Source organism: Chlorocebus sabaeus, chromosome 21, assembly GCF_047675955.1.
Source record: "Chlorocebus sabaeus isolate Y175 chromosome 21, mChlSab1.0.hap1, whole genome shotgun sequence".
NCBI lineage: Eukaryota > Metazoa > Chordata > Mammalia > Primates > Cercopithecidae > Chlorocebus > Chlorocebus sabaeus.
Window position 1 is genome coordinate 126,927,406 of NC_132924.1, and position 22,802 is coordinate 126,950,207.

The window sequence follows — 22,802 nt, forward strand, 5'->3', positions numbered from 1 at the left end:
CCATGCCTGTGATTTCTTCTTTTTTTTTTTTTCCTTTTGAGACAGTCTCACTCTGTCACCCAGGCTGAAGTGCAGTGGAGCTATCTTGTCTCATTGCAACCTCCACCTCCTGGGTTCAAGCAATTCTGCCTCAGCCTCCCGAGCAGCTGGCATCACAGGCGTGCACTACCACGCCTGGCTAATGTTTGTATGTTTAGTAGAGACAGGGTTTCACCATGTTGGCCAGGCTGGTCCTAAACTCCTGACCTCAAGTGATCCGCCCACCTCGGCCTTAAAGTGCTGGGATTACAGGTGTGAGCCACCGCGCCCAGTCTAGGGCTGTGATTTCTTTACTTCAGAAAAGAAAACACACAGTATTTGTCTTCTGAGCAAGGCTGTGGTTCCCAACAGGAAGACATATCTAGCAAACACAGGAGAGACACAAGCTCACTAAGAAGAGGAAACGTGCTTAGTTAGTGCCAGGGTTCACATGTGACAATGTTTAAAATGACCACAGAGGGAAGGAGAACAAAACAGCAAACTTTGCCAACACTCGAGTGTTTTCTGTTTCCAAGTGGATGACCCTGCCTTTCTAGATACATCGTGTTTCATTCTTCACGCTGGGCAGGTTTCTGGGGTTTGGACAAATCATGCTCAGTGCAAAGCATCTCCCAGGGTAGCAGTCCCTGCTGGTTGCTTTAGGTAAATGTCAGCTTGTTATGCTGCTGGACAGATCCCATGTGGGCCCTGTTCTCTGCCATTGCCATCTATTCTCCAAGAATTCTGTCGCAATGAGAAGAAAAACAGATCAACAGGGCAGCTGAGGAATAGATGGGAGCTGCGAGCCCGAGAGGGCCAGGGTTCAGTGTGTTCCCTGCAGCGGCCATCTGCGTGGCTCATGGAGACGGCCAGCTCAGCCACACTTCTGAGATCAGGACTCCAGCAGAAGGGGCTCTAGTCAATCCTACTTTCCCTGATTAAACAGGAACAGGAGTGTCTGGCAGAGTAGAAAACGCAGTCAACTGAAAACCCGGGGAGGAGAGATGAGGCCTGCATCCTGGAGGGAAGATTGTCCTGAGATGTTCCTGCCATTTTTGTCCCCACATGAGGGATAATACTAGGGGCAGTGGGGTAGGATCCATCCTGAATGTGTCTGAAGAGTTTTGGAGGATTTGACCATCACTGCAATAGTCTTTCTTCTACAGAAAATAAGTCTGCTAAAATTGGGGTGAAAGTTACTCCCACCCAGAGGAATGAGACCTGTGTGTCCCCCTACCGAGGGGTGCCCCAGAGACTGGGCACCTAGAAGATTCGGTTGTTCTCCACGGCCACATACCTCCCTGAATTTAAGTCCTTAGAGCCTCCGAAAACTTACTCTGGCTTCAGGAGTTTGCTTCTCTAAGAGTTACTGTTGGAGAAAAGGTCACTCCCGGTCCATCCTCCAGTGCAGCCTGGCAAGGGAGCCTGCTGAGCTCTGCTGTGTGAGCCTTCTGCCCAGAGACAAGGACAGGGATGAGAGGAGGCAGCAGGTGAGCAGAAGACAAGACACTGGAAGATAAGACCTGTGCATCAGGACCGAGAGAAGATATGTGGGAGAGGCAGAGTCCACTGAGATGCCTCAGCTACCCAGGGTTCCCACTGTAAGGAAGCCACCAGTGTCCAGAGGACTCCAAGAAAAACTCAGATCCCACGTTCTGCTACTGATGGGCTGTGTGACCTCAGACCAGGAGTGCAACCTCTCTGTGCATCTGACATCTGTGTCAATTCTTCCTTAGGAGAGGAGAGATGATTTATGCCTCACCCACCTCTTAAGGCAGCGTTGAACCATGTCGTCATGTGTAAAATCATTTTTTGAAATAAGTTGTTGTCTACATGGAGGCCATGATTCGTATAAAGCAATTTGATTTATACAATGAATCTCTCCATGTTTTGCTCCTTGCAAGGCTGTGTCAATAAATGTTCAAACCCGTATTTGTGGAGCACCTACTATAAATAATCATGCTGTTTGAAGCACTTCTGATGTGCTGGTGAAAAAAAATCAGATGCAAATACCTGCCTTTGTTACGTTGACATTCTAGAGGACATTTAAAGAGCTCTAGTTCCACGTGGATAGAGTGAAATGAAAGGGAAAGTTATACACAAACATGAGAATCATGAGGAAGAGGCTGGCACAAATACCAATTTCAAAATGGTTTATTTTTAAAATGCCAGACTCTGCCACCCTGAGATTGACTAACTATTGTCTCACCATCTCTTTGTCCTGGTTAAGTTCAGAGAATACAATGTGCCCAGAGTACAGCCCTGTTTGAAAGGGAAGGCTTGCAGAGTTGCAGCAAAAGTCATTTCTGGACAGACGATAATACCAAACAGAAGCTGATGAAAGAAAGAGAAAAAAATACCGTGAGAGAAGGGAGATGGTGGTGAAGGTAAAATGTTAGTGGAGCAGTAGATTTCAAATAGAATCGCCTAGGTTGAAAATAAAAAAGCAGTCATCAACTAAGGTGGAAAAATATTTCTGAGACTTGATAAGTCATCCGGACCCTGGCTGCTCACTCCCAGGGTTGCGTAGGATCCTTTGCAGTATGAGCAGAGGCCGTCAGTGTGGGATGTGTAACACAGCAGGCTCAGGGTAACTGATCTCACTATGAAGAGTCCTTCCCATCTGAGCCTGACTTTGACCTATGGCTCCTGAGGCCCCAGCAACATTGAATCCAGGGTGAAAGTCAGAGGGACCAGGACCCACTCAGCTAATTCAATCCTCTCATGCCTTCAATGGCTGGAGATATTTAGGGAGCACCTCCTATATGCTAAGCCCTAAGTAAGGTGTCAGGAATATGGCAGTGAACTGGGATGACATGTCCCTTCCCTAGTGAAACCCAGTATGGGACAAAATGTGAGCCTGGAAGGTGAGGGTGATTCTGCAACTCATAAATAAACTGTGTGTACCAGTAGCAGGCCTTGTGGTAACACCTAGGCAGGACCACCTTCTTTGCACAACTTCAGAGAGCATACCTTAATTTTTACACATTGAATTTTGATGTATTTATTTGTCTTTGCCTAACATCCCCCACCCCCAGCATCTGACGGGGATGGGAGCCCTGGCGTTATGCCGTGTGTAGGGTACTGAGGCTGGATTTCCTGAATCCTGACCAAGTGTCATCCCATGAGCCAGGGTGATGAGGCTAATCAAACAAGGAACTAAGGAGCCCATAGGTTGAAATACAAGGTTTGGGAGAAAATGTGATGCTTGCTGGAATGACCAGATGGGCGAGGATGTTGAAAAATAAATGAGGTGTGATCATTGCAATTCATTCCCATCATTACAAAATCATTTATTATTAAGTTACACATGGACACAGTGCAGTGCCAAGGAAAAGTACAAATGAAAGGTAAAAACAAGGGACAAATGTTGCTCATGTTGCCAGTACCTTGTTCTGAGTCTTGAAGAGAATTATGTATGTTGCTGCAGCCAAACGTCTCCAAAGAAAATGATAAAATTGTAATTGGTCGACATGTTCTCTCAATGATACCTGGATGCATTATTTTAATTTTAAGTTTTTATTCATCTCTAATGTTTTACTTCAGGCACTTCTTATTTCTTTCTTGGACCATTCCAAAAATATCCTAAACTGGTATCTCTGCCCTAGTCCATCTTCTACACTCTGAAAAGATATCTTTGATTTTATTTTTGCAGAGTAGATTTTTTCCCTTAGTGGATGGGCTCCTTGGCCATCTGAGCCTTCACCTTGCTCCCTGTCACCCCCCTGCCTTGCACTCCAGGCATGCACATTCCTGAAATTTCCTCAAAATCTTAGGGAGGCTGAGGCAGGAGAATCCCTTGAACCCGGGAGGTAGAAGTTGCAGTGAGCCGAGGATGCACCATTGAATGGACTCTAGCCTGGGTGGCAAGAGCAAAACTCTGTCTCAAAAAAAAAAAATCCTTCTTGCTCATGACGCATTTGTATGTGATGTTCCCACTTGGCAGCCATTTTCCTCTAGTCCACTGGCCCCTGGTGTTCCTGCAGGGCTTCTTATATGAGCCATTCTAGAATCGCAGGTCCCTTGCTCTTCCTCTGCACAAGCCTGTGTTAATCTGGAGAAAGTCTGTTTGTTTCCCTGTTTGTTTGCCTTCTTACCAGGCTTGGAGCCCTTCAAAGCCAGGGGCTATCCTGTATGGATAGACTTTCCCCAGTGCCTAAATAGGAACTGGGATATGATAGATGCTCAATAAAAATTAAACAAGAGACAAAAGAAAAGTAGGGACCAATCTGGAATCCAATAACCATCTCTCATTTCAGGTGAAGTGGAAACTCTCAGGAAGTCGAAAATACTGGGCTTCAGAACCTGATCTAGTTTGCAGCCACCACTCCCCTCCAAAAACAATCCCATATGAATTCCTTCTGACTCCTGAGATGAGAGGGTCACTGAGGTGGATCCTGGCCTTGGAAATCCCTATTAGGACCTACTGGGGCCTTTTACTTGCCCCTCACCACCACCCCAACATTACATTAGAAACCAACTCGGGCTTGAAGCGGAGGCCTCTGAGTTTGCATGAACCCCAGAATGCAGGCCCGGGCTGCTTTAGTTAGATTGGTTTCATTGCAAAAAGGAAGTTGCATTACAGTTATCTCTGAATAAAACTTGTGATGGTAAGGGCACGCCCCTTACCCCTAGAAGTGAAAACTGACAGGTCTCCAGGAACCAAGACCACTCCAGGGTCCAGCTCTCACAAAGAGGCCTTGCTTCCTTCTTGCTTCTTACTGACTGGTTTCCATGTTTGCTCATGGCTTCTCCTCTCTCTCCCTCTGGAATGTGCATTGCCATCGAGCTGCTTTGTAACGGCTGCATCCTCATAGCCTAGACTCTCCCTCTTGCACTTTCAGGCTTCAGTCTGCCCTGCTAGCCACTAACAGACTCCTGAATTTCTAAGTTCAGGTTCCTACAGTGGACAATTAGATTGACCTGACTCATTTCTTCATGGGGAGTTTTGGCTACAGATCGGCTGTTGTCGGGTCAGGTCACAAACCCTGGTCCAATCGACCACATTTTGTCCTAAGAAGGATGCACAGAGGTGAGTTACCGACCAGAATAGGCATGGACATTTTTGGAATTTCCTATTAGAACATAAACACTTCAGAGAAGAAAAGCATATTCCATCTTAACACCTCAGAATAAAGGAGCATATCAGCTTCATGCCCTTTCAGAGGTACAGCAGGAATCTATATACATCCGGGGCCAGTTAATCTGAAGGATGAGGGGGGCATCTGAAAGCAGATGAAGAGAGAAAAGGAAGAAGGTAGCCCTGAACCTCAGAACTATGTTCCTGGATCTCGTCAGGTTAGTCCTTACTCTTTGTCAACTTGATCCATTGACAGATTCTCAAAACCAGGTCAATATAGAGATATGGCACTCTTATGTCTTGTCTCAGTTGTATCTGTTATCAATAGTTTTATGAATGGCACCACCGACAAAGGATAAAAACCTAATTGCGATTTTGAAGTCTAGACAAGGAAAAAATACATATACCAGCTTTTCTGGTCCCTCACAAGTTTTACCCTAGCAACTGTTCTCTGTCATCCCACGCAGGGTGGGCTTTGAGAACTCATCAATCCTCTTGTGGTTTTCAATCTTGCATCTTTTCTGGGATCTGGCTCAAATGCGGCTAATTTCCCAGCGTACTATGTTCAGTACAAGGGCAATCTGTCAGCATTCGTCTGAGCCTGTTTGTAAAGACACATAATTCACTATGAAACCAATTCATTTCAGATGTGCTTTTTCCCATTGCACAAAAGCCCCGGGTTGATTTGGCAGTTTGGCATATTATACAAATACATATGTTGAAAATGGGAATTAGCAAGTGTTGGAACCTGAGGTTTTTGAAGGAGTTGGCTCTGGTGTCAACTTCAGAAGGTCATCTGGAGAAGCTAAGGTATCTGAACATTCTTAAAAGGGAGAGAAATGCTTTAGAATAAAAGGAATCCTGGGTCCACGGGCAGGCAGTCTTGTTTTTGATTTCCTAGGGAACTTAGCACAGTGGAGTTCCAATAGTTCACAGGAGATCGCGTTTCACAAAAGTTACACAAAACAATCCCTTTCTGAAGAGTTTATGTTCTAATAGGAAATACCTAAAATGTATTTATCCACTTACGTTTTTTATTTTATTCTACCTTCTCTCTTTTGACACTGATTGACACAATAAGAGACAGATTAAATTAATTTCATAATAGAAATCTTGGGCTTTAAAAATTATCTTAGAAAGGTAATTGTCTTCATTTGGTGTTTTTATGTTCCCTAAGTAGTTATCTTTGTTGTTTCTTGTGGGGGTTGATAGCAATTCTGACTTCCCATTCCGTATCTCATTTATTACTTCATTTAGGAAATCCTCTTTTTTTAATTTGATAGGCTGGGCTCTGTTTCCTAATGACATTCACCTAGTTTTAATTGTCAGCAAAAGAAACACTTAAGATATAAGTCATAGGTAATACTTATGCCTGTCTGATGAATGACGGAATTTAGCTTCCGCTGATATTTCATCTTTGACTTCTAACATGTAAGAAGCCTTTGCTTTAGTGGTCATCACTCCTCCTTTTTCATCCTTTCTCCTTTCAGAAGTGTTCATCTGTAGCGTAGGATTCAGTGATCCCCAAGTGTTTTAAGCTGCGGAGCTCTTTGTTCCGATGATTGTAATTCACATAAAGGAGATAAAAGTGGAGCTGTGTGGGCTGAAGGATGAGAAGGGGAGAGGGTGGAAATGGAGCCCCAAGTTCTAGGCAAGCCTCCCCCCATCAACTCCTTCCTCCTGGCAGCCTAGGAAAGGTTTCTCTAGCACAATTTGGAAACATCTGGCTGAGTCATTTTGGCCCACATTTTCTTTCTGCTGAATTCATTTCCATTCTCCCAGGGCGGCCTACGTAAATGTTTTCTAGTTCATGTTGACATCTTTCAGTTATTCATGAACTGTGACCATACTACCCTGTGAGGTTCTATGAGAAGCTCTGTGCATTGCGATTCTGTCTGCACTGCTTTGCAGATGATGAGTTACCTAAAATGAATGAACTGGTTGTGACCTATCTGAGCATATCACGTAGAGATGTTCTTGTCTCTTGATTTCGGTCTAGGTGACAGTCAGGTTTTCCAAAAGTCCTCTCCCTGATACACACATTATTTCATTGTTTCCTGTGTGCTAAGTGCACACAGGATGCAAAGATGAATAAGACCTACCCTTACGGAGACCTCAGCCTAGCCATGACAAGAGCCAGTTATGGAGTCCCTACTATGTGTCCATTGCTTTACAGACTTTTTATCTCATTAACTCTGGTGAACATAGCCAGCAAGTGAAATGACCCGGGATTTGCAAACAAGAAATTATTCTGACTTCAAAGCTAATTCCTTTCACTGATGGGCAACGCTTTATCTTTCCTGGCTTCTGCCACGGAGAAACTCACAGGCAGGGCCAGGCAGAGAAGTGGTCAGTGATGCTCTAAGGTAACAAGTGCTTCACACAAGCCTGGGGTAGGAGGAGACATTTGCACAGGGCACTAAAGGATGATTAGGAGCTCATCAAGTGGAAGGAGTTGAGAGTGGGACTGGGGCTGGTGTCTTTGATAATGCCTTCTAGGGGAAGATGCCAAGCGTTTTAGATTTCCCTTGCTTATACGTATTTCTAGTTTTTAGTGGCCTACTTGAATGTCATTTATATTGTCATTTACACAATTCCCCAAGGCCAAATGATATATGTGTTGCAAAGTTGGCTAGTAGGGATTGTACGAACTGATCCTTCTCTGGGATTTTTCTGCATGGGTCTGTTAATTCATGTATTTCACATTGAGAATAAAATATGGGCACATGAAGGTTTGGAGGATATTTTACATAAGACATTCTCCTATGTAGGTATGAAAATCTTTCCTGACTCCAATCCTGTTGCTAAACAGTGAGGTCTAGCCCAGAAGGCATGGAGGGGAGCAGAGTTTCTGGGAAACAAGAAGAGGACGTGGAACCCCAGCCAGGGGGTAACTCCAGAGGACTTCTTTGGGATACCTTTCCCTACAGGCCACTGAAGACAGCACAGTAGTGGAAACATCTGCATTACCCACCCTGGCTTGTGTTCCCCAAACAATCTGTGGGCTTGTTCCACAGCTGGCACCAAATTCCAGCTGAGCAGACAGCCCCAAAATGTCACCTGGAGCCGTTAAAAAAACATACACGAGGCATCAGTCACGCTGCCGTCACCAAGGTCATCTGGTGGTAGGAGGTGCCCGAGGAGGAGCATGGCGGTGCCGTGCCATCGAGGGCCAGCCTGTGGGCAGACCTGCCTGTGGCAGCGCTCCCTTGCTCTGCAGCTGCATTCAAAGGTGTGAAATTGTGCGGGGCCAGACATGAGAGGCAAAACAGCCGGAATGAAATCCAGCCACTTTGGAGTGAAACACGAGAATTGTGAAACAAGATTTTCAAACTGTTAGTATCGCATCTGGTCTCCTCTCATGATTGCCCAGAGGCCACCAGCCCAAAGCTGGGGTGAAGACATGAGCTGGCGGGTAACCTGAACACGGAATTTAGGGAGTGTGTTGCTCTTACAAATCGTGCAGGGACTGAGAGTTAGAGATGAGATTTACACCCGAGCTGTCAATCAAACCACTATCTGTGTGACCTTGGACAAATTATCCATTTCCTCTAAGCACCAATTTTCATATCTGTAAATTCCTTCCTAGGATCATTGTGAAGGTTAGATAAGATAGTGTGCCTGATAACGCAGGGCTGCAGAGGGCCCTCAGTACATTTTATGTTGGCTTTCTCTACCCTCACTTACAGGTGAGGGAACAGATTTTGAGAGGGGAAGTTCATAGCACGTCAGCATCAATGATCCTAGCAAGAACTACCATCCTTTCTTCCTCCTTCCTTCACTTCCTTTTTCCTTATTTCCCTCATAATCCACTCCCGTTCCCCTCCCTACCCTCAGCACACATGATATTATGTTTGATGGGTAGCTTTTGGTTTGTATGTATTTTTGCAAAACACATTTTTGTATAAGTGTATTTTTTAAATTTGTTAAATGGTTTGAGTTTATACATGGTTGCCTTATGTGTTTTGTGTATATTTACATTTATATTTAGATTCTTCTTTTTATCCTTAAGTACTGTGTTTATGGTCCCTCCATGTTGCTCTGTGTATGCATAATCCATTGCTTATTGCTCTGTGTACACATAAGCCGTTGCTTCTAATTTCTGCTTAGCATTGCACGGTGTGCATCCAATCTGTTCCACAAGGATGGACACCCAGGTTGCCTCCACACTGTCCCCATAGGCTATCTTCTTGTAATTCTTAAAATAGGACCAAAAGACATTTATTTACAAGTTTCCCTCTTCTATTAGATGGTGAGACAGTGAGAGAAGATTTCCTGACTTTATATACAAAGCAGCTAGCACACAGCAGTTTCTCAGTAAACACAAAGCCATTGGCTTCCCAGGCAGCGGGACACATGGGCTCAGGCCCAGCCTCCTGTGTCCTTAGTTCCCAGGCAAAGTGACAGCCTTAGCGGCAGCACTGTGATTACCGTTATGTTGTCATGAAGGTTTATGATGAGTAAGGGAAGTTTAGGAAGATAAAAGATGAAAAGCCTTCCCATGTGATGTGTACTAGAATTCCTTGAAACCTGAAGACCCCCCATGACACATTTGTTTATTCAAACACATACATTTGAGTGAGTGCTAACTCTAAGTGATAGTGGGTATGGATTTGGTGAACTCTTTGAATGCTTTCAGCATTTCCCCAATCTGTAGGAGATTCTAGTTCCTTAAAATTGGGCACTGAGCCCTGTTTGATGAAACTTGCTGTGGCATTTGGAGAGGATGCAGGATCCACACGTTTAACCATGGATGGATTCATCAGTCAGTCTCAGTTCACGGTAGACAAGAAAGGAGATACATGCTGACAAGCCATGTAGGAAGTGTACTGCCTTAAGCAGTGTAAACATCTTTATTCCTGAACAGCATATCTGCTAGGTTGATTGAGAAATGTATTCGGTTTTATTTTTTTCTCTTGTTTTTCTTTTTGGAGGGTGAGGGATAGCCTACTTTAATATCAGAAGATTTTTTTTTTTTTTTTTTTTTTATTGAGTTGTGATGCTGAGTAAAATGACCTACCATTACTTGATGTGTAACAGAGTTGCTGTAGACCAGGGGTGGGCAAATTCTTTCTGCAAAAAACCAGGTACTACATATTTTACACTTTACAGCCACATGGCCTTTGCCACACCTGTTACCTCTGCTGTTGTAGTACATAGGCAGCCATTAGACAGTATTTAAGTAAATGGGCATAGCTGCATCCCAATAAAACTTTATTTACAAAATAAGAAGGGGGCCAGGTTTGGCCCATGAGCCCTGGTTTTCCTACTCTTGTTTAGATGCTCATGCACTTGCTACATCTGGAAATCAACATAAATATAGGAGGTCCAATAAGGCAAACCAGGTACTGTTTCTTGCCAGTATTCTCTGCTATCTCTTCAGGACACTCTGAACACAATGGATGGGAGTAATATGAACAGGAAACAGAAGAAGGACTTGTACTGTATCAACTTTGGCTTGGTTGTGCATGCCAGAAAACCTAAAATAACAGTGCCCTGTACACAGCAGAAGTTTATTTCTCTTTCTTGTAAACACAGTTTGGAGACAAGCAGTCCAGGGATGCTATGACTGCTCTTCTCACAAAAGCCTCCGCTCATTCTATTGTATTTTCTTCCATGAAGGGCTTGGTCTTGTGGTTCCAGATTGTAGCAAGCATTTCCAGTAGGAAGATGGAACAGGCAGGTAGGAGAAGGAGAGAGTAAATGAAGAGCATGCACCCTGACAGATACTGCGACCAGCTCTGCTAGTTGCTGCCTGTCATGGTGAGTTTTAGGGGTCAGCTTGGCTAGGCCACAGTACCCAGCGTTTTCTCAAACACCAGGTGACATGTTGCTGTGGAGTTTTGTTTTGAAGATGTGATTAATAATTCAGTTAGCGGACATGGAGTAGAGCAGGTCCCCCTCTACCATGTGGGTGGGCCTCATCTGATTAGTTGAAGGCTTTAGGAGAAAATAATGAAGTCTCCCAGGGAGGAAAGGAGTCTGCCTCCAGATGGCCTTCAGGCTTGAGCCACCATCCCAACTCTTCCCAGGGTTTCTAGCCAGCTGCCCTACCCTGCAGACTTCACATCTGCCAGTCCCCACAATCCACCATCCTTAAAAATCTGTCTCTCTCTCTCTCTCTACACACACACACACACACACACACACACACACACACACACACAAACTATTGGTTCTGTGTCTCTGGAAACCCCTGCTGCATGTGCAGCCCATTCATCTAGAGGGCTCCGGGGCAGTTGGGGGGATGTACTTCTTATCCACAGCATTCTAATATTATGGAAACACAAGAGAAGGGACATGGAAGGGCAGGCAGACATTAAACTACCCAGAAGTCATGTGCCTGTGTTCTTATTGCACCTCCACATTCTTATTTTTCTTACAAATAAAGAAACAATTTAAAATGAAGGAAGCCCCAGATCACCCGGGTGTGACTCTCTAGCCTTTTCCCACTTCTAGTTCAAGAGATGTACCCGTTTTCTTTTAACCAAAGAAAAAGCGTTGTATCCTTTTCTCTAGCAGTAGTGCCTGAAGCATGGGGTGAAGGCGATGAGTGGGTTAGGGCCTTGGGAACTCTGTCCCAGCCAACCCTCACCGTCCATACCCTGCTGGGAGAGAAAGCCGTGGCCCTTGCAGCTCTCTTGGTTGATCCTACCAAGAGGAAGCTCTTCCTCTCGAAGCCTGGGGGAGGGACAGCCTTTGGGCCAAGTTAACTCTCCCATTTATAATTTAAAGTGTGGACAAAATGGGCCCAGATGTTCAGTCTTGCTTGTTAGGCCTGGTTCTGGTCTGTGTTCTCATCCGTGAGACCCTTGGCCTCCCTGCCCACACCAAATCGCCTTGGTTCTTCTTGGAGACATTCTTACTGAACAAGAAATAAAAGTAACGGGCATGCAAGAGAAAACCAAAACCAAACCCAAACAAGCCTCCGAGCGCAGCGAGAACTCCTCATTGGGAGATGGAGATTTCCAGTTGAAATGTCTGAGGTGACAGTGGGCACGCAGTGGCCGATTGTTGGGAAGCTGGTCCTCAGGCCAGAACCCTCATCCACAGTTCCATCCCACCTTGATCTTGTTCAGTGTTTGTACGAGTTGAAGAAAAAGTGTGGGTTTTTGTTTGTTTGTTTGTTTGTTTGTTTTATTTCTTTCCAACTAGTTTCTTTGGGTCCTGGCATGACTCCAGAAGAATCGTGCCCTGCTGCCCCACATTCATTTTTATTTTTGGGGAATTGTAAGTTAGAAGAAGTGACTTCTCTTGCAGATGGCAAAGACTTACAATCCAAAATCATCACAACTCACAATTTAAAGACATTCTGATCTCTACCTTGCTGCAGCACATCAGCCGGCATGCCTGCTTTTTGTAGGGGTTTTGTCTGCACATAGTAGGTCCTGGATCAACACTTGCTGATTAAACGATATTTGAAGCAAAGTGACTACAAATGATTGTCTACTTAGGGCAAGGTGAGTGTCAATCAGAAGAGGGAGAAATTGCATCAGGCTGCAGAGGGATGCAGGCCTGCACGGCTACACACAAACCTAATTAGCTGTGCCTCTGCCAGCAGCCCCACCACACACATCTGGAGGGGAGAGAACGGCTAAGGCTAGATTGGCTTTCCCAGGTGAAAAAGCTTCTCCTCAGTTGCACCTGCATAGGACTGATTGCGCCTCAAATCCACTTGTCAGGCTGGTTGCAGGTGTCTGAGAGATTGCTAATAGAACTGGGCAAAAGTGCCCATGGGAGTGGGAGGTGAATAGCATGGCAAGACAAGCGGCCGCTGGAGTCCCCGGTTGGCAGGTGGGCCTGCCTCCATGCTCCCCGTAGGCACCATGGGGTACCTGTGCCCAGCGAGCACAGAGAAGAGCTGTCTTGGCTGAACATCAGGCCCTGGTACAGTCTTTGCGAAGTGTGTTTATTGGCTGCCATGAGAGTACTTAGCTGCAAAATGGAAGTGCTTTTACTTGCAGACACAAGGAGCCTTCACTAGGGAAGCACTGAGATCAGCACTTCTTCCAAGACGCCCCTTGCAAGGTACTTGTGCTCCACCAAATTGGAACTCTTTCCAGACACAAAGGGAGGCACTGGCCCAGAGTCAAGGTCATAGCAAGACCCCTTGAGCTGGCTGTTTCTTAGCAGAAGCTGGAGTAGACAGACATGACTTGAGATGTCTTAAACTTGTTTAGAAAATTTGGGGCTGGGTCTCCCGCCCAAGCACTTTGGAAGGGTCTGAAGAGACACAGGATGTGTGTATGTGTGTGTGGGGTTGGGGCAAGGGTTTCGATCAAACATCTGTATATGAATGCCACCTCTGCCATTTTCTGCTGACTGTGAACTTGGAAGAGTTTCTTATCAGTTCAAGTCTCACTTCCCTCATAAGTGAAATGGGGATAGTAATCATTATTATGGGCTGTTGGGTCCTCCAAAAATCCATGTGTTGAAGTCTTAACACCCAGCGCTTCAGAATGTGATGATATTTGGAGATACGGTCTTTAAAGAGGTAAATCAAGTTAAAATGAGGTCCTATGGGTGGGCCCTAATTTAATATGACTGATGTCCCTATAAGAAGACAGATTAGGACACAGACACACCCGGACGATGTTATATGGTGGTTTAGGGTCTAGACTGCCAAGGTTCATGTTCTGCTATGAGTTACTTGCTCTGAGTGACCTTGGGTTTCGTATTAATTTTTCTGAATATCAATTTCCTCACCTGTAAAATAGGGGAAATAACAGTCTGCCTCGTAGAGTTGCTGGAGGTGTGAGGTCAGATATTAGCCATCTAGCACTTACACTGCTGCAGGTAGCTTGGCCATTGTTATTGTTATGATTAAGGGCAGGTGAGCACGTCATGTCTTTCTTTGCTAAGTATGTCTGACGCCAAGTCAGTATTCACTGAGCACCTCTTCTGTGCAAGGCGCTGGAAAGGAGTGAAGTCTGGCTCTTTTTCTCCCCTCTTGCCCCTACTAGATTCATCCTCACGTCTTCTCTGAATTGCTTTCCCTGCAGTCTGTAGTTACTGAAAACCGTAATACTTATAGATGCTGCTTTCTAGAAGTGAGCCTGTAAAGTCTTGTATTTTCTCTTGGTCTGCACAACTTTAGGGGGTAACACATCCTGTATTTGTCAGTTGTTAACCTTCTCTTTGACCACGGAGCTCTAAATGATGGCACTAATAATGCCCAGGCAGATTTAGTTTTGATCTCCAATGAAAGATAGGCCTTTCTGTATTTGCAGTAATAAGCAAACACTTTTAGCTTGAGAGGATAAACTTAAGTACAATGTTTGTTCTCTGGAGGCATACTGATTAATTTTGAAATATGAATAAAAGGCAGTCTATTTCATTGTGGTAAGAACACTTAAGACGAGATCTGCCCTCTTTATTTTATTTTATTTGACACGGAGTCTCGCTCTGTCACCCAGGCCGGAGTGCAGTGGTACAATCTTGGCTCACTGCAACCTCCACCTCCCAGGTTCAAGTGATTCTCCTGCCTCAGCCTCCCAAGTAGCTGGGACTACAGGAGCTTGCCGCCACCACGCCTAGCTAATTTTTTGCATTTTTAGCAGAGACGGGGTTTCCCCATGTTATCCAGGATGGTCTCGATCTCCTGACCTCGTGATCTACCCTCTTAACGAATTTTTAGTGTGCAAGTTATCTGTAGGTACAAGGTTATACAGCAGATCTTTCAAGCTTATTCATCTCACATAATTGAGACTTTATGCCTTTTAATTAGCAACTCCCCACCTCCCCTCCCAGCAGTCCCAGGCAACCACTACCCTGTTCCTTTCGCCTCCATGAGTCTGGCTACTTTTGATGCCTCATAGAAGTGGAACCATGCAGCATTTGTTCTTCTGTGCCTGGCTCATTTCTCTTGGCATCTTCCCTCCAGGTTCATTCATGCTGTCACTAATGGCAGGATATCTCGCTCTGTTGTTTTTAAAAACAGCCAAAGTCAAGCATGTAAAAAGGTGGGCAGCTGAGAACCTGGTACCAGAATGTTCCAAGGAAAGGTACTGAGTGGCACAACCTGGCCTGGTTCTCCACCAGTAATTCCTAAACTTCCCCACCTGGAGGCTCCTGATGACAGATGGGTGAATGACGAGTAGATGAGTGAGGGAGGTGGGGAGCCCTGGTGGGGCCTGGCTGGTCAAAGTCCAAGCAATCTGATCCCAGCAGGACATTCCTTTGAAGGATCATGTATCACTTTGCAAATACCCACAAACTTTGCACTCTATCCATATTTGTTTAGGTGTAAAAAAATATTTTAAGCTCTTTACTGAGAAGTAAAATGGGACGCACCCACATGGATTCCCCAGCATGCACTGCTGAGCACCCCCGAGGTACCACTCCTCAGTGTAGGGTTTAGGTCAGGGATCCTAGAATCAATGAAGGAGACCTGTCTTCCTCCTGTCTGCTGTCTTCACTCCTGGGTCAAGCCCATGGCCTCAGTGGGTGAGCGATGAATCCTTCCTAAGATGTGAACAGATGAGGGCTCAACATTTGCCCCAGCCCTGGGCTTTTAGTTTTGTTTGTTTGTTTTGAAATGGAGTCTCGCCCTGTCACCCAAACTGGAGTGCAATGGCACGATCACAGCTCACTGCAACCTCTGCCTCCCGGGTTCAAGTGATTCTCCTGCCTCAGCCTCCCAAGTAGCTGGGATTACAGGCACATGCCACCATTGGGGTTTTAGGTTTAAGAGGAGTCTCAGAAGGACAGGGTGATCTGAGGTCCTGAGCAATTCAGGCTGAAACTGCGCAGGCCTACTTTAAGGCAGGGGCTGTGATTTTCCCTGTGACTCAGGTCCTCCAGGGGTCAACTGCATTTCAGGTGTGTGAGGGGAGAGTGACTGCCCAACTGGCTACCCAGCCCTTCTTTGTGAACCCCTATTTACTCAGCTGCTGGGGCCTCCATGACAGATTGGCTTGGTGACTTCACACCACAGTGGCTCCCGGGGCCAGAGATGTGACCAAGGAGGGACCTTGCACTGAGGAACCTGTGACTGTAGGAAGACCCTCTGAGGCCGACTCTTGCTTGGCCTTGGCCCAGTACCTCCTACCAACGCTGATAAGAACTTAGGTTTCTAGCATCCCAGTAGGCAGGGTCACAAAATGAGCTGGGAATTGATACCACTGCTGTACCCACCCCTGGACCTCCCTGTCCCGTGCAGGAGTCTAAGCCAATGCAACCAAGGCTGAGCACACCCGTACCACATAGCAAGGGTTTCACACGGGGTTTTCATTTCTTTACCCCGGGGGCCGAATCATGCAAGCTACCAGCCATCCACCCAGACTTCTTAGAGTCTGTGCCAAATAAATACTCAGACCAGAATTAAGTTCAGGCCATGGTAGAGGTGACCAGCCACTCTGCCATGATTTGGATTCAGCCATCAACTCCAAAGAAGCACACAGTGCCTGGCATTTTGCTGGGTGGTTTGTTTTTATAAAATGACGGGGCGGGAAGCAGTGCTGGGCATTGGAAAGGGGCTGAACAAGGGGAAATCTTCAATACCTTTTAAATGGAAACACGTCTATTTGGCCTCTTTTCTGTAAGGAACTATATTGGGCGTCACAGAGGTGCAAAGACTAGAGCAATCAATTCAGGCCCTGGCCTGAAGGACTTTATTATTGAGAGTTCCCCGTATATATAAATGGCTAAACTCTCAGACCAGTGAATGCCTGTGACCAAGTGCCAATGGGTGAAAATACAGGTTCCAGACCAGGAGTGGGAAATGCATCAGCACAGAGCTTGGCCACACACTGGCCCGGAGTGCAGAAGAGCAGTGCCAGGCCTCTGGGCACTGAGTTCTGAGCCTCTGGAGGGCCAGGAGATACTCCCACCTGCAAATGACTGGCTGATTGCACTTTCCTAAGAGTCTGCCACCTGCATTTCCACTCCACCCACTAACTACTAACTGCTCAGCTACAGGGAGCCAGGCAGGGGCAGTGGTACCTGGGTCAGGACAGGACAGCGGCCTCTGCCCTCAGGCAGGGAGTGCTAGACAGGCCATCTCGTGTCCTGCTTTGTCTCTTTCTCCTTGAGCTCAGGACACAGTCGGGGAGCCCTCATGTTTCTGTAAGGTCATCACACAGGCTGGGATTTTTTTTTTTTTTTCTCCCTGTCTTTCTTTTAACGGACAAACACCCTTGAGGTCCTGGTTGATTTTCTTAGAGAAATGTAGATTCTTTGATCCTAACGATGGAACATAAGTTTTCTAAATTTTAAGGAAAATAAAGGCCAAGATTTCAACAACCCGTGTTCCTGCCAAATCCACTGGGCAAACAGAAGAGCTGTCTGCCTCCGGTACTCCCAGACCCCCTTCCTTCTCAAACACGCATCAGACACTTTGCACCAAGAAAAAACAAAGGGCATCCCTCCTGGGGCCACCCCTGCCCCCTGTCCAGGTATGTGCTGTCTGGCGCGCCCTGCGCGGGGACCGCAGGTTCAGACACCCGGGCGCGGCGCGGGGCCCTGATGGATGCGGTGACCCAGGCTGTGACTACGGGCGCGGCGTCTCCTCGGCAGTCGCTGCCTCTGCGGCCCCCTCCCCAGCCCCAGCCCCAGCCCCAGCCCCAGCCCGGTGGAGCGGGCGGCCGGAGCATGCGCCGTGCGCACCGGGCCGGGAGGCGGGCGAGGAGGCAGCGCGCATCACTCGGGTCCCCTTCCTGCACCCAGCCGCCACTTGCCGGTTGCTAAGCAGTTATCATTGTTTCTGTGGCGATTGCAGAGGCTGTTGCTAATTGGAGAAGCCCCGCTTAGCAGCGGCAGCTTCCTCCTTCGGATCCTCTCTCTGCTGTTTGCATTTAAAGAGCAAACTCGGCTTGTCTGCCCACCCTCCCTCCCCCACCCTCCCCAAAATAGCCTTGTGATTTCGGAAGTATGGACTAAAATCACACTCCTCCTCACCTTACCGCTTGGACTCTGGTGGCTCCCAACTCGCCGTCAGACCCCACCTGCCCCAGTGGTGGGAAGCGCCTGGACAGACCATGACTACAGCCAAGGAGTCAAGCGCTTCGGGGAAATCCGTGCAGCAGCAGGAACAGGTAATGCTGCTTTTGGGGGTCCGTGTGTGTGCGCGCGCGCGTGTGCATGCATGCATATGTGTGTGCATGAGAGAGACAGAGAGAGGATATGTATTTATTGAAGAATTTTGTATTTTCGGTTGGTTTATCGCTGTAGCCCCCGAGCCACTAAGCTGGGAGGAGACTTAAAGTGCTGGGTGCTGCTGGAGTCTGCCGCTCTCCTCTCCCCGGCTTCTCTCTCTAAAGGGCGCCCTGGCTTGATGATTAAGGTACAGGCACAGGGAGCCTCTGTCAAGGTAAACTTGATGTGAAGCACCTCTGGACAAAGGCCTCTCTCTACAAAGCCGCCCGATCGAACGTGTTTCCTGGGAAGGTTCCCAGCTAGTACTTTGTAACTTGGGGGAAGAGGAGTGTAGCCAAAAAAATCAGCGTGTTCTGACCCTCCAACAGGACTTTGCTTTGGTTCTAAGACAAGTCAAAAGAAAATGAGCTATGTTGAAAAGACTGTTCTTTGGCTACCAAATGGCCCCTTCCTCCTGTTTCCCTCAAGAGCAAACTGTCCCTGCTAGAGAAGGCGAAGGATAGACGGTCGGGATGAAGGAGGACTCGGCCGAGAAGGTGCAGGTTTAGAGGGCTGGCCGCGGACAAGGAAGGCTGCATGGGTCCCACATGGCACAGGGCGGCCTCTCGCCTTGTCCTGAGAAGGCCATGGTCTGCAGAGGCTTGAGGGGTGAGGGAGGAAAGGTGAATCAGACAGCCGCTTCACCATGCGTGTAGACATCGTAATTCCCTTCTTAGAAGATCTTGAGGGTTCTTGTCTTTTAATCATTGCTCAGTTCACCTCAGGCAGATCATTAAAATACATCCTGGGAGACACCAATAGATTCACAAAGCAGTTTGCTCAAGCGTGGTAAATCAACAGCATAAGCTCACTTCTCCTATTTATTTTAGGGTTGCTGGTGGATCTCATTTGCTAGGATTAGGGCAAAGATAGGCGACCTCTTTAGAGTTCAGGAAGGTCAAGAGCCTCCTTGAGGACATTGTGTGACAGAATTCCACTCCAACTCTTCAGAGACATACATGAAGATGACTTTGGATTTGTATGTGGTGGGGTCATTTCTCAAAGCCCATTTATTGATAAAAGGGGGCCGTTTTATTAGTACTATCATTATCATCATCTGAGGAACTTAAATGAAGTTTTGTTTCATCTGGGAAGAAGATTCTGTAAATATGGACGTTAAAAATTTTCATATTCAGTGTGACAGTGTGCATAAGGGTTAATGCTCACTATAACTTGACAGGTTCAAAATAGACAAACCAAACCCTCCTCCTTCCAAAAATTCCACAGACTATTTGCTCAATAAAGAAATATTTCCACACTAAATTAGCATTCTGTAATTAACTGAGTTTCTTTTTATCACAGTTCTCCTCTCTCTTTAGTTATGAAATAAGTGTGTGCTGGGCTTTCAGGCTTGAACTAGGACTCAGGTAGCATCCCTGACCATGGGAGAGAAGAAATAATTCTAAAAGAGTGCATTGCTCTTCATAGGTTGACACCCAAGGATTGGGAGCAGAAGCCCAATCTGTGTTATGTAAAAGACATCCCTTGTTTCCTGTACAAATTTGCTCTTATTTTGCCTGATACCTCAGCATGCCAGGAGAGTGGGAGTCGTTATTTGGGTGTGGGTTTTGGAGGACCTATGAGCTCTTGGTTTGATTTTATACCTTTTTATCACTGGAAATTCCGTGTCATTGAACCTGTTCAATTGGAGAAGGCTTAAACTGGTATAAAACTAAAGAGCAGAGGCAGCCATGGCTATAGCGAGCAGGTGGGACACCCAGAAGAAGGAGCAGCTGTCCTCATCCCATGCAATTGGGAAGCTCCTTTTTCTCCCTCCTCAGAGGGGTGTCACCTGGACCCTGAAAAATGAACAGACCCCCCTCATGAAGTACAATGAAGAGGGGAGCAGCAGGGATAAGATAAGCCAGATGGGACAGGGGGCAAAGACCCCACATTTCAAGTGTATATACCTTGAGGAGACCTTACCTGGGGTCTTGAGAAACTGCTTAGAACATAAAGAGGTAAATAACCTCCTAAAATAAAATCCCTAAAGACGGTCTCTTATTCCTGCCTTATATATAATTTTGAAAGGCATTAACACTATTCTGTGTGCTTAGACTGCAGAACTCTTAATGAGTTCTCCATTCTTTATTTTATTTTATTTTCCTTGTTGCTAACGAAACTTTTGGGATACCTCTATTCCCAGGCTGGTGGGAATGTGTAGGGAGACCAGGAAAGATGAATATGTTTCTTTATTTTTTTAATTTTTTTTTTTTGAGTGAGAAAGACAGAGGATTGCTGCTTTGTGGTTTGGTTTTGAAGAAGGGGATCATTAAACTCTGCTAACTCAGTAACTGCCTCCAAATCACCAACAGTTGATTCTTATGAGAAACTCAGTGGCACCTCACATCCTCATCTTGTGAGGCATTAACCAGAGAACTGGGATGGAATGGAGCCTGATGCCGTCTCCGACATCCTCACTCACAGCTGTTTGGTTACTGCAACAGACTACCCATTACTTCTTAGCAAGTGAACAGAGAAAAGTGAGTTTCTTTACCAGTCGTGGTAGTTGGAAGCCAGACATGTGGGTGATGGGTGGAAATAAATTTTGTGTGCCGAGGATGGCCAGAAATTAGGGGGGAAATTAGAAAAAAAAGATTTTACTATTAGTTAGAGATTGTTGGGTTTTTTTTCTACCTTGATTTGCTAAAAAAAAAAAAGTGCTAAAGATAGATAAATACGTAAAAAGAGTATTTTGGGATTTGGGGTTTGTTTTTTAAAGGATACTAAATAAACAAGCCAGAGTAACAAGAAGAATTGTCTTCTAGGAGACCCTTTCTCTTTCTCTTTGGAGATGCTAAAGTTTATTTTTAAATGAAGTCTTGTGAACCCAGAGATATTTGGAAGCAATATATACTTTAATCTGAATGAACTGAGTTGGTCCTTTGGCTCTGAAGCCAATCAGGTGATACTGAGACTCCTTGGTGAAAATGGTTTAGCATTGGCTGCACCTGACCTCTGCCCCCGCACAGAGGGAAACCTGGTGAGGACCCGGAAAAAACACAGAGGCGAGTTTGGCTTAAATTTACCATATTCTCACAAGCAAACGAAACTCTTCCTTAGAAAACCAGATTAAGAGATTTTTTTTTCCCTTAAAATACATAAAAGTACACATTTGTTTTAATACATACTATCTCCATTTCAAATGATTTAAAACTGAAAAGCAGCGATCGGTAAAGCTATTAAGAGAGGATGCAAAAATTAATTCCCTCTGCTTGCAATGAGCCAGGACACATTTTTGCTCAAATATTGAGCAGGGATAAGTTTTTCCCAGCATATTCTGTGCATGTGTATGTATGTGTGTGCATGCACATGCACACACACACATGCACACACATGAACACACACAAGCACACCTCATATGTCATGAAATCAGAGTTGAAAAGGACTCCACAAATGCACCCGTTGGTCCTAGTTCATGCTCTTGTGCTCAGGAATCTCACAAATGTGTGAGATTATGTCTTTCCTCAAAAGATCTCCAGAAAAACCTCCTCTCACATGGAAATAGCCTATATTCCACTGGCTAACTTGGATCTTTGGTTTTATGTTCAGTCACATCTTTAACTTCCTTAGACTTGAAAACCAGCTGTTCTCATCACACCTTGTATACGTGGCTGCTGGTTTTTGTTGCTTCTCAGTTTTCTGCAAGTTGCACAAATCCTAATTGATAACCCCCAATGTATCTGTTCTTTTATTAAATTATGAGCCCCAGGACCTAGTATTAACTAAGTTAAATTGTGTGTCTGAACATATGTAATAATAGCATTACAGAAGAACTTTTTGAAACGAATAGAATTTTGTAAACAACAGATTCCATAGAGTGGACATCAAAATGCATGTGAATTTTGAGAGTGGTTAGGTGGCCTCCCGGAAGGGCACATAGGTACTGTCCTGGTAAGAGGATTTCTGGTGTTCTTGTCCACTGCTCTCTGAATTTGATCTTGTTGTTTTTGCAGTAGATACTGAAAGAGAGGATCTAACTTTGACCGTTATGAGAGTTAAATTTTTTATGTAACCATATTAAGAGGAAAAGGCAATGTGAGACATCCGTATTTAAGATAAATGTGGTAACAGGAAAAAAAGAAGTGAAAAGAAACACAGAAAAACAAGGTTCAATATTAGGACGTGCACATAACTATTGAGGAGTCCCAATAGGGTAGGTGGTCCTTTTGCAGTTCAAACAGGGCATGGGGTGGGGTTGGTGGCCCTTTCACAGTTCACAGGGACATTGGAGGCAGCAGCCATGCTCATGTAAATTAAATTCCATCTGTGCATGGTCTAAATTATCTAAGACTCTGCAGATAAAAAGAAAACTTGAAGCAACTGCTAAAGAATAGGAACACCAGATTCTTAGGATTGTGTAGAAATACACCTAGGACTAATGGACTTCCAGAGCCAGGAGAAAGAAGGATGGAGTATGGCTGCAAAATGGGCTGATGTGTGAAGGATTTGAGGGGAGAACTCAAAAGTCTTGGATATCCTAGAGAGAGCAGGTCCAGAAGCAGAGCTCCCTGCTGGGAACACCAGAGTGGGTCCTTGAGCTGATGGGGAGAAGCATGGAGTCTTCGGG

General features: G+C 45.7%; 1 protein-coding gene across 5 annotated transcripts in view; it reads left to right on the forward strand.

Moving 5' to 3' along the window:
- Nucleotides 1-22,802, forward strand: part of DPP6 (dipeptidyl peptidase like 6) — a 1,156,796-nt gene that overhangs the window by 541,407 nt on the left and 592,587 nt on the right. The window contains exon 1 of one of the 5 annotated variants that reach the window (XM_073009534.1): nt 17,739-18,132. The exons of the other annotated variants lie outside the window; for them this stretch is intronic. Coding sequence (XP_072865635.1) covers nt 18,076-18,132 — 57 coding nt within the window. The 5' untranslated portion in view covers nt 17,739-18,075. Of the gene's footprint in view, nt 1-17,738; nt 18,133-22,802 lie in introns of those variants that run through there. 5 annotated transcript variants of the gene reach the window in all.